This window comes from Pongo abelii, chromosome 12 (assembly GCF_028885655.2).
Source record: "Pongo abelii isolate AG06213 chromosome 12, NHGRI_mPonAbe1-v2.0_pri, whole genome shotgun sequence".
Lineage (NCBI taxonomy): Eukaryota > Metazoa > Chordata > Mammalia > Primates > Hominidae > Pongo > Pongo abelii.
In genome coordinates, this window is record NC_071997.2 from 45762967 (window position 1) to 45781236 (window position 18270).

The 18270-nt window shown below is 45.8% G+C and overlaps 1 protein-coding gene across 2 annotated transcripts in view; it reads left to right on the forward strand.

The window, feature by feature from the left end:
- Window positions 1-18270, forward strand: part of REEP1 (receptor accessory protein 1) — a 123649-nt gene that overhangs the window by 46983 nt on the left and 58396 nt on the right. For both annotated transcript variants that reach the window (XM_024242258.2, XM_054547956.2), the window contains exon 2: window positions 9493-9565. In XM_024242258.2, coding sequence (XP_024098026.2) covers window positions 9493-9565 — 73 coding nt within the window. The remainder of the gene's footprint in view (window positions 1-9492; window positions 9566-18270) is intronic.

An 18270-nucleotide genomic window follows, 5' to 3' on the forward strand; every position in this document is an offset into this window, starting at 1 on the left:
TGTTGGATAGGAGAAGGGCTTTGGAATATCCCTCAACTACTCTGAGGCTCAGTTTTTTTTATTTGTAAACTGGGAAAGTAATCCCATTATCTCGGAGGGGTACAGTGCAGATCAGATGAGGAAATAAGCAAATGAGATGTTTGTGAGGTGGGTTACCCAAGGAAGAGTTGCGTATGTGTTCACTCTCTCAAATCTGCAGAGAGGAGCAGGGTCTGAAGCCAACTGGGAAAGGAAAGACTACAGAGAGGCTGGCAGAATCACATGCCAAGGTGAAAAAGAAGGACATGTCTCATTTCTGTTTTCCCAAGATCAGCTCAGGTCGGGAGACAACCTCGTTTATGTGAACAGTTTATGTGCTTGAAACCCTGTAATTATACTGTCACCTGTTGTCAGTAAATCTATAATTCAGGGCCAGAGGGGAATTCCATTAGGCAAGGAAGCAGGCAGCAGTCTTCCTCCCACTCTCCTACTCCTCATTCATTTATTCAGAGACCAGCTGCAGACTCTCAGCCATGTGCTGCAGAGTCAGGAAGGCAGTGCCTCATAGCAGTGAGGAGATGGGCAGTGGAGTTAGACGTGGGTTTGACTTTGGCCTCCTCCCCTAATTGTGAGACTCAATTATTTATTTTCACTAAACCTCAGTTTTCTCATTATTATGAGGAAAATGATAATACCTGTCTCACATGAAGGTTAAAAGTGAGCACTCAAAAATAAATGGCTTATAAGTCACAATAATACAGTCTTTAGGGAACCAAAATGCATAGTGGGCCAGTTCTGCTGTTTTCCTATTTTCTCCCTCCAGCCCGTTAGAAAGTCATTGTGAGTAAGCAGAAGCCCAGGGGTTGGGACCTATGGCAACCAAAGCCCAAGTGGTTTGCTGTGCTATGGGAACCTGAACTGTGTGCTCAGACGGAGGATCTCTTTTCCCAGATTAAGCTTCCAGAGAATCATCGTGAGTGAGGATGTTCCCTGGGGCAGTATGGTAAAGGTCAGAGTTTCTCAAGCACTTAGATCCCAGGCCCACAGCGTATCTGAGACAGTCCTTTCAGGGCTAGAGGATCAGTGGGTCTTAGAGATGGATTATGGTTTTGGGAAGGCTTGTTTTGCCACACATGGACCTTCTGACATCAGGAAGGTACTGGTTGTCTCAGAGCTTGGAGGCTGATGCTCAGGTCAACTTGATCCACTTTTGGAGAGCCACGACACACCTCACTTGTGAGTGTGAATTCCTCTGAATGCTTTGGTTTTTTTAAAGGTCAGGTGTATAGTGGTGAAATTGGTAAAATTCACTCTTTTTAGTGTGAGTTTTAATTCTGAGTTTGGGCAAACATATACAGTTGTATAAACAGCACTACAGTCAGGTATGCAGCAGCTCCATCCCTCCCCAAAATTCCTGCACATTCTTGGAGTCAACCTCCCACCTCCCCATCTAACCCTGGCAACAACTTACCTGGTTTTTGTCCCTATAAACTTCTCTTTTTCAGAAGAGCTTATACCAGCCTGGCCAACATAGTGAATCCCCGTCTCCACTAAAAATACAAAAATTAGCTGGGTTTGGTGGCGCACGCCTGTAATCCCAGCTACTCAGGAGACTGAGGCAGGAAAATAGCTTGAACCCAGGAGGTGGAGGTTGCAGTGAACTGAGATTGTGCCGTTGCACTCCAGCCTGGGTGACAGAGTGAGACTCCGTCTCAAAAAACAAAAAAAGAAAGAGCATATAAATGGAGTCATAACACATGTTGCCCTTTGAGTTTGCTGCTTTCACTCACCGTAATGCATTTGAGACTCCAAATGCTTTTGACTACAGCAAGGTTAGTGGTTCTGAGAGCAGCCTGGAAAGTCAGTAGCATTCCTATATACCATGAATAACCAATAGAAAATCTAATTTTAAAAATCCACAATGCCACCAAAAAAACCCCCAAAACCTAAAGTGCTTAGCAGTAAGACAAAACATGTACAAGATCTTTATGAAGAAATTTATAACATATAATAAAAAGACATTAAAGAAGACATGAGGAAATGGAGGACACCATGTTCACAAAGAGGAAACTTGAAACCGTAAAGATGGTGATTCTTCTAGTAAATTTTATGAATACAGTGAAATTCCAATCAAAATGTAAATAAGGCTTTATGTGGGACTTGACAAACTATCATGAAATTTATATAGAAAAACAAAGGGTCAAGAATAGCCAAGATTCTACATTGAAATTTCTAATAAAAAAAAAAAGAATGGCCAAGACAATTTTAAGAATATCAGGATTTATTATAAAGTCATGGTTGTTAATATTATGGTTATGATAAAGACACTGTGGTTTAGGTGCATGGTTAGATAGTAGATCAGTCAAATAGAGAGCTGAAATAATACCTATGCATATTGGAAACTTTATATATGGTGGGCAGCACTGCAAATCAGTGGGATGGGATAGTTGGGATCCATGTAGAAAAGATTAAAATTGAATTCCTAACTCACATCATACATAAAGAGCAATTCCAAATGAATGAAAATCTAGTATTGAAAAAGCAAAAGTTTAAAACTCTTGTAAGAAAATATACGTGATCAGGATTTTCTCAACGAGATAGAAAAAAGCTGGAAAAGACTGATATATTTGTCTATATAAAATTTAAAGCTAGAAAGCAAGAAAATGCACCACAAACCAAGTTAAGAGAGCTTATATTGAGGAAAAACATTTGTGATGCATATGTCCAAGAAAGGATTTATACCCAAAATTCACAAAGAATTCCTAAAAATCACTAAGAACAAGATAAACTAATGGAGGGATATAAACAGGGTAGTTAAGCAGCCCAAATGGCCAACAGGCATAAAAAGTTGCTTGACTTCACCTGCCACTGAGGAAATGCAAATTGAAACAAACATGGGATACCATTTTACGCCCATCACAGTGGCAAAAATCTAACAGTCTGACTATATAAGTTTGGCAAGAATGGGGAGTATTAAAATCTTTTACACTTGCAGGAAGGAGTATAAATTGGTACAGTCATTCTGGCAAGTGGTTTTGCATTATCTGGTGGATGGAAGATGCTGTAAATTCTGACCCAGCAGTTCCACACTATGTAGATACCCTAGAGAAGGTCTCAGGTGTGCCCAAGGAGACATGTATAATAATGTTCATCACAGCCCTGTTTGTAAAGGGGAAAAATAGGAAGGAACCTAAGTATGCATCAACAGAATAAACTATAATATGTTCATGTAGTAAAGTGGTACACAGTACTTAAAAAGGATCTAAAAAAACTGGATGCACATGGCACATACCTGTAATCCCAGCTACTTGGAAGGTTGAGGTGGGAAATCAGTGAACCCAGGAGTTCGGGACCAGCCTGGGCAACGTAGCGAGACCCTGTGTCGATACAAATAAATAAATAATTTTAGGCTGGGTGCTGTGGCTCACGCCTGTAATCCTAGCATTTGGGAGGCCGAGGCGGGTGGATCACCTGAGGTCAGGAGTTCAAGACCAGCTTGGCCAACATGGTGAAACTCCATCTCTACTACAAATACAAATTTTAGCTGGGCGTGGTGGCTCACGCCTGTAATCCCAGCTACTCAGGAGGTTGAGGAAGGAGAATCGCTTGTACCTGGGAGGCGGAGGTTGCAGTGAGCTGAGATTGCGCCACTGCACTCCAGCCTGCGCAATGGGAGCGAGACTCCATCTCAAAAAAATGATAAAAATAAAACAAAACAAATAATTTTAAAAAATGATCTAGAAAGACAAGTGTCAACATGGATTGAATTTCAAAAACATAAGTTTGAATGAAAAAACATATCACAGTGGAATACATCTAGTGTGATTCCATTTGTAGAATATGTAAACAGGTATAAACACTTTTTTTCTGTTTATGCATGGCTCATGTAGTTAATAAAAACATAGTGAGAATGATAAACACCAAATTCAGGATAGTGGTGAGTTTTGGGGAGGAGGAAAAGGATTGTATCAGGAAAGTACATATAGGGGACTTCAAATATATCTGCTCTGTGTTACAGTTTTCTCCAAATTAAGAATTATAGCATATTTATTGGAATGCCAAAAGGAGCTGAAGAACCAAGGAGCATTCTTCTGTTAGAGTAGACAGCAAAAACAGTCTTGGAGATTAATGCTTATAAAAAGTGATAAAAATGGATTTATATGTTTTTAGAAAGTATCTTCAGAAAACATAATTCAAAATTATATTTTTATTAAGAACACAAAGCACAAAACATAGTGTAAATTTTAATACATTTTAATGCTCAGATGAAACAGTGTACCTTCATGAATTGGAAGACTGTGCAAATTTATTTTCTTGGATACTGTACATCATTTTTAAAAATTATGAAATAAGCCTGGGTGCAGTGGCTCATGTCTTTAATGCCAGCACTTTGAGAAGCTGAGGCAGGTGGATCACTTGAGGCCAGGAGTTCAAGACCAGCCTGGGCAATGTGGAGAAACCCCGGCTCTACTAAAAATACAAAAATTAGCCAGATGTGGTGATGCATACCTATAATCCCAGCTACTCGGGAGGCTGAGCAGGAGAATCGCTTGAACCTGGGAGGCAGAGGTTGCAGTGAGCAGAGATCATGCTACTGCACCCTAGCCTGGGTGACAGAGTGAGACTTTGTCTCAAAAAAAAAATTATGAAATAAGATGTGTACAGTTTTATATATATTTGTCATTATAAAGCAAGTGCTCAGGTCAAGAAACAGAGCATTCCAGAAGCCCTTGTGTGACATACAATTTCTTCAGTGTGATTTGTTTTTTAATGTTATAAAGAGCTGTATAAATACGCTTGTTATTCCTCTTACACTTTAAAAAATTAATCTTAGAAAAATATATTGCCAGCATTGATTTTTAAATTTTTAGCACAATTTGGGATTGGGACATGTTGGTGCAACTCTAGGATGCCTGAGAAGACTGTGGAAAATACTAGTTTGTTTCATGGTTTGCAGAGGACTTGGCTACGGTCAGCAACAGCAGTGCCACAGCTTGTAGTTATGCCCTAGGTCAGCAATCTCTCTCTTCTGGCCAGAGCTCCAGGAAGTTGATAAGCAACTTCAGAGCTGTATTTTCCCTGACATTGGCTAGCAGGCTACGTAGGCGGTCTAAAGACCTACGTATTACCAAATGGTAAACCATTTGGGGCCATCCCCCACTATCAGAGCATTTACAGTTTTTCTTGGGACACTGGACATTTTTTGAACTCTTGGGGTTCAAAAAAATGACCCTTGATGGTCTGGTGAAGAGTCCATGGCCCAAAGACTAGGAAACAGCACACTAGTCTAGAAACTAGACTAGTGTGGCACAATTGACATTTTGGAATGGATGATTCTTTGTTGAGAGGGGCCGTCCTGTGCATGATAGGATGTTTAGCAGCATCCCTGGCCTCTGCTTACTGGCTGCCAGTAGCACCCTCTCAGACAACCAGAGTGTCTCCAGACATTGCCCAGATTACCCTGGGAAACGAGATCACCCCAGTGGGGAACCACTGCGTCAGAGTGTACTAGTCACATGAGACTCATGCTCCCTTCTCAATGCCGCAGCTGTGGAGGAGGTGGGTGGGGAGGCAACCTGGATGAAGACCCCTAACTTGGAGCAAGAGGAGGAGTGAAGGGCAAAGATAAGGGAAATGCTGCAGGCAGATCCATGGAGGCTTTACACAGAGTTGGGGCTTCAGGGTAACAGTTAATGACAGTGGGGGGAAGGGAGGGTGGGCACAGAGCTGTGAGGTGCAAGCTCCGTTCAGAGGTTCAGAGATAACCGAGAGGAGTGTGTTAGTGCAGAGCCTCGTCTCTCTGGAGGATGGCACTCCAGCCTTCCATCTTCCCTCTGCTTGAGCCCAGCTTGAGCATTAAAGGAGCTTTAGACCCTCTTATTTTACCACATTTTTTCTGACTTCGTAGAAAGTTATGTGAGTCTAGCAAGTGGGCTGAGTTCCTTGGAGACAGATTGAAATTGCTTGTTACTCAACAGACATGTCAAGTACCCACTTAAAGGGGGAAGTGCTGTGCCAGGCACGAGGGACCCTCCTGATTGCCCAGGACTATATGATCTGACTAGGGAGACAGGCTCAGCCAGCACAGGCAGCCCCGGGAGAAGGCAGGCTCTGTTGTCAGGCTGCCTGGGTTCAGATCCCAGCTCTGCACCTGGCTGATGTGTCTCCTTGGGTAAGTGAGTAATGATGCTAAGCCTCAGTGTCCCAGTCTGTAAAATGGGGTAGTAAGAATTCTTTTTCCCTATGTATTTGAGAGGATTAATTGAAAGAGTGAGTACAGCTTGTAGAACAGTGCCTGGCATTAGTGAACACTCAATGATATAATAATATTATTTTAAATGTTTTGTTATTGCTGCTACTACATAAGACCTGTCACAGGCTTAAATAGTATCAAGAAAACTGAGGGGGCAGTAACCAAAGGCTTCACAGAAGAAGTGGCATTTCTGAGATGGGTCTTAAAGGATTAGTGGCACTTTATCAGGAAAAACAAAAGAGTTGTGGGATTGGGGAAGATCCTGTGCTAACGTTCAGACAGAAGAAAGAGCAGCCAGAAAGTCACAGATTGCAAGTGAATGTGGCTTAATCAGGGGACAGCTGCTGGCTCTGTGAACCTGAGGCTGAGGGAGGGGTGGGAAGCAAGGCCAGTGAGGCCGGTGGAGAAGGGCCGTGTGGGGGTACTTGGTCTGAAGGAGCAGAAGTACCAAGTCCTTTTGGCTTGAGCCTGCTTCCTTCGTTATTTCTTACTTCCAAAATAGGTTAAGAAGAACTGACCATTTTCATCCCATTTCCCCTTCCCCAGGGCAGTGAGATGCTAAGTGTTACTGAGCTTTTAGAAAGTGAAAAGCAAACTCGTGTGTAGGGACCTTGTGCTGTAACACAGGAGCCAGGCGGAGGATGCTGGCAACCAGCTCACTCCAGAAGAGTCCAGCTGACCTAGCACAGGCCTTCCTGTCTTGCCTTCCCTGCTCTGTGACCATTCAGAGGGTGTCACGACCCACTGGGGTTCACGGGGATCCCATCAATCAGCCCCTGGGTAGCGCTGTACTTCCCACATGTCTCTCCTCTGCTGCTCACATGCTGTCCCAGGGCAGGGGCTCCAGACAGTTCCATCCTGGCAGACATGGGTAATTACCATGGCACCTGTGCCGAGGAGTGGTGTATTTATTTCCCCCTAGTCCATGGCGTTGTGCCCGAGGCTTTGCTGAATCAGCCTGGTGCTGTCTGGCGTCCACCTCACTACCGAGACCTCAGTCCCAAGGTCACGAGCGTTCCCTGGATGGTGCTGGCTTTGGCTTCCCCATTCTGATACTTCACACAGTGAACACGTACTTACTGAACCCTTCCTGCTGTGCAGGGCACAGGGGTGTGTTATGAATGAGGGTCGCCATCTCTGGCTTTGTGGAACACACAGTCTTGTGGGAGAGACGCAAGTGGATACAGTGGACAAGAGCTAAGAAAGGGGCAGGTACAGGAGCTAAAAAGGGAGAGGAGCCCAATCTTCAGGGGGGTGACCAGGTCAGGAAAGGCCTCCCTGAGGAAGTGAGGCTCCTGGATACCTGAGAATGCTTAGGAGGGGGCAGGCAAGGAGGCAGTGTGGAGGAGTGTGGGGACTTTCCTCACCAAGGGGGCGATGACCAAACCCAGCGGGCTTCCCCAGCCACCTCCCCCTTGGCCTGACTGCTGTCTTTGGCACTACCCTCTCTTCAATGTTTCCCCCTCACCCCCAGGCCTACTTTTTCCCCTTCCTCCCACTACTCTGTCATCCCCCCAGTGGCTCATCCTGCTCTTCACACAGGTCATTTCAGCCTTCCTGGAGGGTGGGCGGCTCCCCAAGGTAGTGCAAGGTGGTCACAAGAAGCCAGGCTTGGAGGAGGCTGGCCTGGCTGGGCTCCAGCGCCTGCCTTACCCTTCACTGGTCATGAGGCCTTAGACAAGTAAGTGACTGGCTGCTCCGTGCATTGGAGTCCTGTCTGTAAAAGGAGTTCCCTTGGACAAGGCGGTCTAAGTGGGATAAAGCTCTAAAGCACTTCGCACAAGGTCTGTGTGAGTCAAGAGTTAACAGCCCTCTCCCTTTCAGTGCCAGAAATGGACTTGGTTCAGTTAACTTTGTTTTCCCTGGAAACCTGATGATTGTGGAATATCAGGGTGTTCCCTGGCAACAGTGCTCATGGTAAAGCTGACCCCTGTTTGGTAAATTGCTTCTGGACTAGGAGTTCTCTGTACAGACTCTCAATACCCAGTGAACCACGGCTTTGAGTTTCTTCAGTGTGGTATCTTCTGTAAGTAGGCCAGCTCTTTGCAGGGACTCTGAAAGCTCCATCTGTGGGGTTGTCACAGGAGATGTCAGCTCATATAGTGCCTGGGCCAGGCCCACTCCTGCATCCAGTCAGCTTGGCCCTGAGTTGGCACCTGAGGTGACCTCATCTGTCAGGTGAAAAGTTTGAACCTCCAGCTCAATTCATTTATTTACAAATATCTGTTGAAGGCCTACTATGGGGTAGGTTCTGGGAACACAGTGTTGAGTAAAACAGATCCATTCTCTGCCCTCAAGGCACTTACAGTGCTGTGGAAAGAGGGCTGTCAATCAAAGCATCACACAAACAACAATAAAAGAACACCCTGATAATAGGTACATTGTGCTTTGAGTGTAGTGGGGAGGTTTGAGCTAGTTAGGGAGGCCAGGGAAGAAGTCATACTGGAGCTGGGATATGATGGATGAACAGGCATTAACCAGACAAAGAAGGGGGAAGGAAGACTCCAGAAGGAGAGAACAGCACAGGCAAAGGCTTTCTGGGTGGGGGATAGTGCATGGTAGAGAGAATGAGGGCAGGTGGAGCTCTACCGTGCAGGTCCTGAGAGGCAGGGCTGAGCACGAGATCATTTAATGACCCAACGCAGCCCTGAGCATAGATCAGTGAGAGCTGCTGCCCAAACAGTGTCACATTGTTGGTATTTTTGCTTCTTCATCTTAAGAGCGATGAGAAACAGGCTAATGCAAGATGGGGATGTATTGGTGGGAGGAGGGCTTGGCCTGATTGGATTTACAATATGAAATGTGAAGAGTTTATTCTAGCTGCAGGATGCTGAGATCAAGTCCAAGGGGAGTGAAATTTGAGGGGAAAGGTTTTGATGGAGAAAGAAGCCTGAGGTGTTTGCAGGCTTAATAGAGCTTCAGAGGGGGGTTAGCAGCAGGAGAGGAAAGGCAGCCTTTAACTTCAGGGGTCTTGGTGCCTTCACATCCCCATTTTTGGCTTCCATGACCCCTAACCACCCTTCCATGTTGCCAAACCACAGGTTGAAGGAAGGTGGGTGTGGGCTTTAACAGAAGATAGAGGTGCCCAAGGATGCCCCAGTCACGAGCAGAACACCTTCAGGGCATTCATAAAAATAAATCAAGCCCCACAGCAGCACTTTCTGTAGCTTAGAGAGCTGCTCTTGGCATTGAAGACAGACATTTTCCATTAAATAAGATAAATGAAAAATCATATTTCTCTTTGTCTCTCTTCCCTCCAGGCTTATATTTGGCACCCTTTACCCTGCATATTATTCCTACAAGGCTGTGAAATCAAAGGACATTAAGGAATATGTAAGTAGCACTGTGTATTTTGGAGGGGGTTGGCTGGAGTGAGGTCGGGCATGAAATGTTGGGGGAAGGGGATGCCCTCCTTGCTATGGGCACTGGAAGCAGGAAAAAGGAGTCCCTTCATCACAGTTCTCATGAGACATCTCAGGAGTCCTCTTTTCTGTCTAGACCTTCCCCTGCCCAGACCTAGAGCGTTGAGGTGAGAAAAGCAGGGAGGTACGGCAAGAGGCTGTGGCATCTGGAATTGGAGGTTTCTCAGCTCTGCCACAAGCCACAGGTGACTTCACCTTTCTCAGCCTTGATTTATTTGTCTGGAAAACACTCTGTAGACCTTAAAGCACTGTGATAGAGAAACAGTCTAGCATCGCGGGCAGGAGCACGGGTGCTAGAGTCTGGCAGACCTGGGTTTGGTTCCTGGTTCTGCAGCTCTGTGCCCATTCCATTTCTTTCATTCCAACTCCACAATTCAGGTTCTGTTGCTCTGTAACCTTTTGAAGGCAGAGGATTTTTGTCATCCTATATCTGTTTTCATTGTTTTGTTTTTTGTTTTTTTTTTTTTTTTGAGCCGGAGTCTCACTCTGTCACCCAGGCTGGAGAGCAGTGGCGCAATCTCAGCTCACTGCAACCTCCGCCTCCCAGGTTCAAGAGATTCTCCAGCCTCAGCCTCCCGAGTAGCTTGGATTACAGGTGTGTGCCACCACGCCCAGCTAATTTTTGTGTTTTTAGTAGAGACGGGGTTTTGTCATGTTGGCCAGGCTGGTCTCGAACTCCTGACCTCGTGATCTGCCTGCCTTGGCCTCCTAAAATGCTGGGATTGTAGGTGTGAGCCACGGTGCCCGGCCCCTATATCTGTTTTCTGTAGCACATTGCAGAAGGTGAGCACATAGGAAGGAGATCTGGGAGGACTTACTGGTCAGAGGATAATATCAATTACTGTTGGATGATCTGGGTGCCCTCGTCACCAGCCCTGAATGTGTCGGGCACCTTCAGGCAGGAGAACCATTAGACCACCGCTGACTGAGAAAGACCTGCTGGGTGGGTGGTGAGGGAAGGATGTCCTTCCCCACATAGGACACAAACTCAAAATGCAAAAGGTGTGGATTTTGGCATCAGAAGACCGAGGTCGGTCAATTCCTGGCTCTGACATTTGAATGATGCAGTGCTGGGTAAGGAACTTAAACTTCTGAGAGCCTAAGTGTCCTCATCTGAACAGTGGGGTGGGTAATAGCCATGCCTTTGCCTCTTTTACTCAGATGTCTCTTGGCAGGTTTGGCATAGGTAAAGAAACAATTCAAAGTGGGCTTAGAAAGAGTATTTTCTTTCTCAGATTTCCCAAGAAGTCTTTATGATGAAACCAACCATCTCCATATCAACTGCAACCAGAACTCACCCCCCACCCCACCCCACAATCTCCCACTTTCCCAGAACAACTTGCCTGGGCTTGCACCTTGCTGTTTGTAAGCAGGGAGTTCCAGAGGAGGAGCGATTTTTCTTCTGGAGACCGGGTCTGTGGTATATGTGAGGGAATCTCAGAATGCACGCTATAAATAGCTGTTAAATTGCAAGCACAGAACCTCCTGATTCTCAATTGACTTGGCACAGGGCAAAGCATTAGGCAGCCTCTTCTAGCCCTCCCTCTCCGAACCCTTTCCCGCATGCAAACTGTGCCAGAGAAGGAGGCCTTACCAGGATCACTGTGGTATAAGGTCTAATCCTTCACTTTGCAGGGGCAAAAACAACTCTGTCAGCTCTTCTGAGAGAGATCAAACCCTGGTAAATTGTTTTGCTCTGACTAAACTCACAAAAGCCTGGTTTATGACTAGAATGGCAATTCATTAATTTAGAGTGAAAACCATAATTGATGAGCAGAGCAGCTGTTTGTGTTGGCTGCTGAGCACACGCTTTTCCCAGTAGGGAACATGCAAGAGTTAAGATTAGGTTTCCTGGTAAAAAAGGAATCTGAAGAAACAAGCCGAGTAGTATCAGGAGGGAACTGCCTTTCTCTGCACTCACACTCCTGTGTTTCCTTCCTGCAGTCCTTTTGACTAATGGGCCCATTTTGTTGAAGAGAGAAACCTGCGAGTTTCCTTAACACACCCACACCCACACCCCACCCAGTTGGTGACCGTGTCCCTTCATCCGTATCTCCTGAATAATCTTCCAAACCAGGTCTGTCTTCCTTCTCTGCTGCCACTCTCAGAAATGAGATTCTCACTATTTTCCCTAGAAGGTGGCAATAGCCTCCTATATTAGTTTTTTATTGTCACCATTACAAATTACCGTGAACTTAGTGGCTTAAAACACCTTGTACTATTTTATAATTCTGAAGGTCAGAAGTCCAATGAGTCCCACTAGGTTAAAATCAAGCAAGGCTGTGCTCCGTTTGGTGGCTCCGGGGTAGAGGCTGTGTCCTTGCCTTTTCCAGTTCCTAGAGGCCATTCCTGCATTCTTAGGCTTGTGCCCCTTTCTCCTCCTCCTTCAGAGCCTGCAACATTTGGCTGTTCTTCCATAACCACATCTCCCTCAGGCTCACTGGGAAAGGTTCTCCACTTTAAGGATTCGTGTGATTACATGGGGCCCACCTGGGTCATCCAGGCTACTCTTCCCATCTGAAGGTCCTTAACTTAATAATGCTACACAGTCCCACTTGCCATATGGAGATTAAGACAGGGACATCTTTGGGAGCTGTTGTTGTACCTATCACACCTCCTAACTGGTTCTCCTGCCTCCTGTCCCTCCTTTCCCCCTCTGTTGCCACATGACATCCAGTGCCATTTAAAAATGGAAGTCTATTTATTTCACTCCCCCTGGGTCATTTAATGGCTGCTTATCACCTGCAAGATCAAGCACAAACTTCATTACACAGCATTTAACACCCTTCTCGATCTTGCTCCTCCCTACTTCCCAGTCGCTTCTCTACACATCTTCAGTGCTGTGATCTCAACACCCAAGGTGTGGTTGGTGGCCAGCATTATCCACATCACTTGGGAACTTGCTTGAATTGAAGACTCAGGCTTGTCTTTCTGTGGAAGGCACAGAAACGGTTATCATGAAGGAATTTTTGACTCTCATTCCCCTAGAAGTAGGAGGCATGGCATGCCATGTAGGGCCACACAGGGGAACCACCAGGGCTGGTCAGGAAGCAGAGGGAGCTCTCCTAAATAAAAATGGGCATTTTTCACAGGATCTCCAATTTAGAAACATTGCTCAGGACATTTACAGCTGCTTATGTCTTTCCAACCAAACTTACTGTACCTGGATTCAAGGTTTTGGGATGAAAACTTAAACAGAAAGGAATTTACGGGAATTTGTAGAATTAACTAGGTAGCAAGAGAAAGATACCCAGGAACTGGGGAGGATCCAAGGAGGCTGGGTGGTGCTGACGGCCCAGCTCACGCCGTCGTAGGAAAGGGCGTGATTAGGAAGCCTCTGCCAAAGTCACATCTTAGACACTGGCTGCTTGTGCTTTCGAGGCATCCCCTGACAGTGCAGAGTCCTGGATAGGGGCCCAAATAACAGGACTTTCCTCCCACAAAGATGCTCATGTTGGGAGATGTCTCCCAATTTAGAAGGCTTTGGATGCTGAGTAGTCATGGAAAAAAAATAACCAATACAGCTGCCTCTTAGGCTACCCCAAAACTACATCCACATCCATTCCTTTACCCATATTTTGGCTTAAAAACATGCTTCCAACAAGAATTCTATACAACTCACTCACTTGTCAAATCCAGATTCCGTAAGTTGCTGAGTCCAGCTCCAGGCCCAGTATCCCTGGGCAAAGTCCTCTCCTCTGGTTCTGACAAGACCCAACCTTAATATTCAGCATTCTGAACACTGAATTGTTAAGTGAACTGTCACCAATGCAGCTCACATACTATTTTAGTGGGGAGAGAAAGAATTAAAATATAATTAAAATATTAAAATCTATACTTAACACAGAAAGGAGGAAAATATGGATAGAAGATACAGTCCATATTCATGCAACTGGTCATGAGTTCATAGCTGTATTTGTGTCTTTTGTTAAAAGAAAAAAGTTTTTAGAGGGTGGAATCATGACTTTTGTATGAATATAAAATGAACACATGTTGAAGATTTTGCTTAACTCATGAACTAATGAGGGAACCAGTAAGGTGTTCAAAGGAGATCCCAAATAACAGACATATGTAGGCAATCAGAAATGTTGAAATGGATTTGTTAATAAATATTAAACTGATTACTTGGAGGGTGGGATGGGGAGATCAGTTGTATCTCTGCTGGACAAAATTTATTTGCACCTCTGTGGGTGAAACTATATGCATTGCAATCAGTTTTAACTTATAAAGTTGTAAAATAGCTCAAAGACATTGAAAAGCAGGACCCCTGCGGAATCAAGATAATTCAGAAGGACATGCTGGACACCTAGCATTCCACAGGACACCCATTCTGAAGTCTTTCTCAGGTTTTCCTGAGGCTTTCCTCTTCCGCCATCCAATTCATGCTCCCGTTGCCTTCAGCTAGGGCTTTAGTGGGATTGGTTCCTCATCCTGTGATGGGGCCCAAATCTTCATTCCTGAGGAATCTGAGGTCTTGGCAGTTTTGCCTCTGTAGGGCTGTAGTAATGACCCATTGACTTTTTTTTTTTTTTTTGATACAGAGTCTCACTCTGTCACCCAGGCTGGAGTGCAGTGGCACGATCTCAGCTCACTGCAACCTCTGCCTCCCGGGTTCAAGTGATTCTCCTGCCTCAGCCTCCCGAGTAGCAGGAATTACAGGCGTGCACCACCATGCCTGGCTAATTTTTGCATTTTTGTAGAGATGGGGGTTTCACCATGTTGGCTAGGCTAGTCTTGCACTCCTGACCTCAGGCAATCCACCCACCTTGGCCTGCCAAAGTGCTGGGATTACAGGTGTGAGCCACCATGCCAGCCAACCCATTGACTTTTACCCTTGAACAAGACAGTACTAGGAGGCCCCCCAAGGCTGTTTGACTTCCATCTGCTCTTCTTTCTGCCTCATTGTGTAGCAGCAGTCCTGGTTCCCCTTGATAATTAGGATCAGCTACCCCCTCAAAGCCCATAAGCCCCTTTATCATCTATTTCCTACTGGTGTGAGTATCGTGAAGCCACCAGGAGACAATGTAAGTCTCTGCTTCCACTTCACTGAAACCATTTTGTATCCCCTGTTGGAAGCATCCATCCCTCAAGTACTAAAATCATTAAGAAGCAGAGATCAGAGGTCTGGGGATGAGAAGCAAAAATATTGTGAGTGCGTTAGAGCAGTGATTCTCAAACTTTAACATGCATATGAATGAACAGGGGATCTCCTTAAAAGTGAATTATGATCCAGTAGGTCTGGGATGGGGTCTGAGATTCTGCATTTCTAACAAGCTCCCAGATGATGCCAATAGTGCGGGTCCACGGACTTCACTTTGATTGCAAGGAGCTGGCATCAGGCTTAATCATAGATTAAGGAACCCTCATTTCCTCGGTTCCTGCACCTTTAGATTCTGGCTAAGTAGCACCATCATATGTTGGTCAGTGGTTCAGAGGAGAAACTGCACCCTCCAGGACTGCACACCAATTTCATAAAATGCTGACTCCCACCTTGTTTGCTTTCGGAACCCTCCAATGCCAGGTAGCACTGTATAAGGCCAGCCACCACAGGGCATTGGGTACATAAGATCAGTGACTCCCCAAAGCATCAGCCTATTGCCTTATTTCTTTTGCTATAAAGGAGGGTCCTTGATGAGAAGCAGTATTGTATGGGATGCATTAAAAGGAAAAGGATAATCCCTGATTCCACAGCTTGCTGTGTGGCTGCCAGAAGCAGAGCAGTAGGAAAAGCAAGTCCACATGCAGAAAAAATGAATATTCCAGAAAAGACCCTATGTCGCCCACTCCATGAGGGAAGGGGCCTGGTGGAATAAACCTGCTTCCAGAAGGCTGGCTGGTGCCTTGTGATATGGGATCACCCTGGAGATGCTTGGTCATTGCTGCTGGCAACATGGTCTCTGAGCAGTGGTTGTGGCCAGGTCAGCCTTGGTGAGAGGAATTCCACATTGCTGAGCCCGTAGGCTTCCTCTGTCACTTCCGCTTGGCTGCTTGGTACATGAGCCCATTGAACATGCACTGTCAAGCCTGAGGAAAGAGGCTGGCCGACATCCACAGACCTGGTCATCCCATGCACTCGGTCACTAGGAGCCTCCTCTGCTGTGGGACCTGTTGGTGAGCATAAGCGTTGGGCCACCAATATATTCATTCTCTGGGCCCATTCACCTCATTCCCAGACCACCTCAACAGGAGTCTCTCAGCCTCACTTCTTCCAAGAACCTCATCCTCTAGACAGAGCCTTAGCTGGTGTTTGAAAACGTGCCCCGGATTTGTTTTACTCAGGGATGGAAAGACACAAAGATGTGGAAATGACTGTCATGAAGGAAGAAGTCTAGAAGTAGGAGGGACACGTGCTTTGTAGGGCCACATGGGGAAGCACCAGGCTGGTCGGGAGGCTGACAGAGAGTGGGAAACGTGGGCAGTGGCCTTCGTTGTGGTTTCTGTGAGAAAGGTAAGGCAAGGTAGGGTAAACAGATTTCAGATTGGCTAGGTGGAATCATTTCAGCAGGCTCCAAGGTGTGGGCGCTGCCTCTAGTTGTCTGGGACCTGGCTCTGGGGTGGTTATGGTTGGGGAATATTGCTCAACCTGTGGGAGCTCCATAAAGGAAGTAATTTAGAGTATAGGCTCTGGATTGGTTAGTTTGCATATGAAAGGTGTGCTGGGGCAAGGCTAGTCCTGGAAGGGCAGTCTCTCTGTAATCAGTGAGGCCCCAGATGCCAGAGCGTCAAAAATAGAGAAAATAAGAAAATGGAGTTCATATACCCGGTGACAGTGCGTGAACATTAACTTAGAGCATTTCTCCCTCCAGGCTAAGTGCCCTGCTCAGAGTCCTGCCTGCAGGAGAATTTCAATTTCCCGCTCTCCCAGGGTCACCCCTGACTGTATAGCCATCCACGGTGAGCTCATACTAGCAGATGGTGCAGAGTCATCTGTAAAGCAGGCTTGAATTTTTTCTTTCTGTCATATGGCACAGGGAATTCCCTGTGAGGCTGAAGCACAGGGCCCAGATGCAAGAGGGGTGTGAAAGGCTTGAGAAATTGAATGTGCCTGGTTAGAGGAGAGTCCAAAGGTGAGGTGACACTAAAGAAGTAGCTAAGCCTGCTCCTCTGCAGCCCATAGGGAGGCCTTTGGCAGGCTGCCAGGAGCTCTGGCAGTGGGTAGAATGGACCACGGAATTTCAGCCAGCTGCTGTGGCTCATGGAAAGTCTCCAGGCCGCTTCCTACCCTGAGCTCTGGAGCTTCTTGCTGTGGCTGAGGGTCACAGCATCTTTCCCATCTCTTCACTCCTAGATCCTGCTCCTGACCAGTTTAGAGAGACTCCCCAGTCATACTGTCAACGTTCCATTTGTCCAGGAGAGTTACTCCTGAATATTACCTCTCAAATTGGCCATAGCTCCTTCTCTCTATTCTGACTGAAGGCCCACCCAGGCTCCTCATCCCTATCTTGCAGGGAGGTTTGGATGGAATCTTTCAAATGTGAAAAATTATATTTCAAACCTTGGGGGAAATAACTGTCATTTGATTTCCATGAGGAATGATGGGGAAGACCATTTCCTGGTAATTTTAGATGGATATGGTTTCCATCTCTGAGTCACCAGTGTTCCGTTGACCTTGTTAGCCTCAATGAGTCATTCTCAGATCCTTCCTTCTGCATGAAAGTATTTCAAAGGAGTGCATCAAGGGAACTTCTTCAGGAGAATGCATTAAGTCCCCTCTCTGCCATGGCTGCAGCATCTCTGTCCATAGCCTCAACCTCCTTCCTGAGTTTTGGTCTTGCCTTTCTAGGAATCTGTTGGGCATTCTTCTTGGCTGCCCTGAGCCACATAAAGCTCAAACTCTTCTGCGTAAATTGGCTCTTTCTTTACTTTCTTGTTGGTGCAAGTGGCCCCATAATTATCAGTCACTGATGCCCTGACTTCAACAGTTGCCTTTCTTCCCATGTTTATGCAGTCATCTACTCAGTAGGCACTCATAGGGAGCATCTGTTGCCTCACAAGTTGTCTAATTCTGTCTTTTCTTCTCAAAAAGCCATCTAGACAGTATTTCTCAAAGTATACTCCTTCTTAACCTTTTGAAACCATTCTTTCTGTCCCATTCACAGTGCTAGCATTCTAATCTGGTCATTTGAAACATACTCATTCAGTACCTATTATATGTCAGGAACTGTTTTGGGTACTAGAGATATAATGATGTGTAAGAAGAACTGGTCTCCACCCTCAGGGAGCTTACAATGTATTAGGAAAAGCAGGGGAATAAACAGGTACTTTCAAAGCAGTGTGATAAATGTTATGACAGGAAATATGTGTGATACTATAGAGAAAGGCAAGGAGAGGGTATTTACCCAAACTTCGGGTAAGTCCTAGAGGAGGTCACGTTTTTGCTGAGATCTGAGGGCTGAAATCAGAGGCAAAAAAAGATGCTCTGTTGAGAATTGAAAGACTCATATGGTTGGAGTGGAAAATGTGAATGGGTAGGGGGGTGTGGATGAGCTTTTGATGAAAATAATTAGGGGCCAGTTTGCGGGTGTGGTGGATCATGCCTGTAATCCCAGCACTTTGGGAGACTGAGGCAGGTAGATTGCTTGAGCTCAAGAGTTCAAGGCCAGCCTGGGCAACATG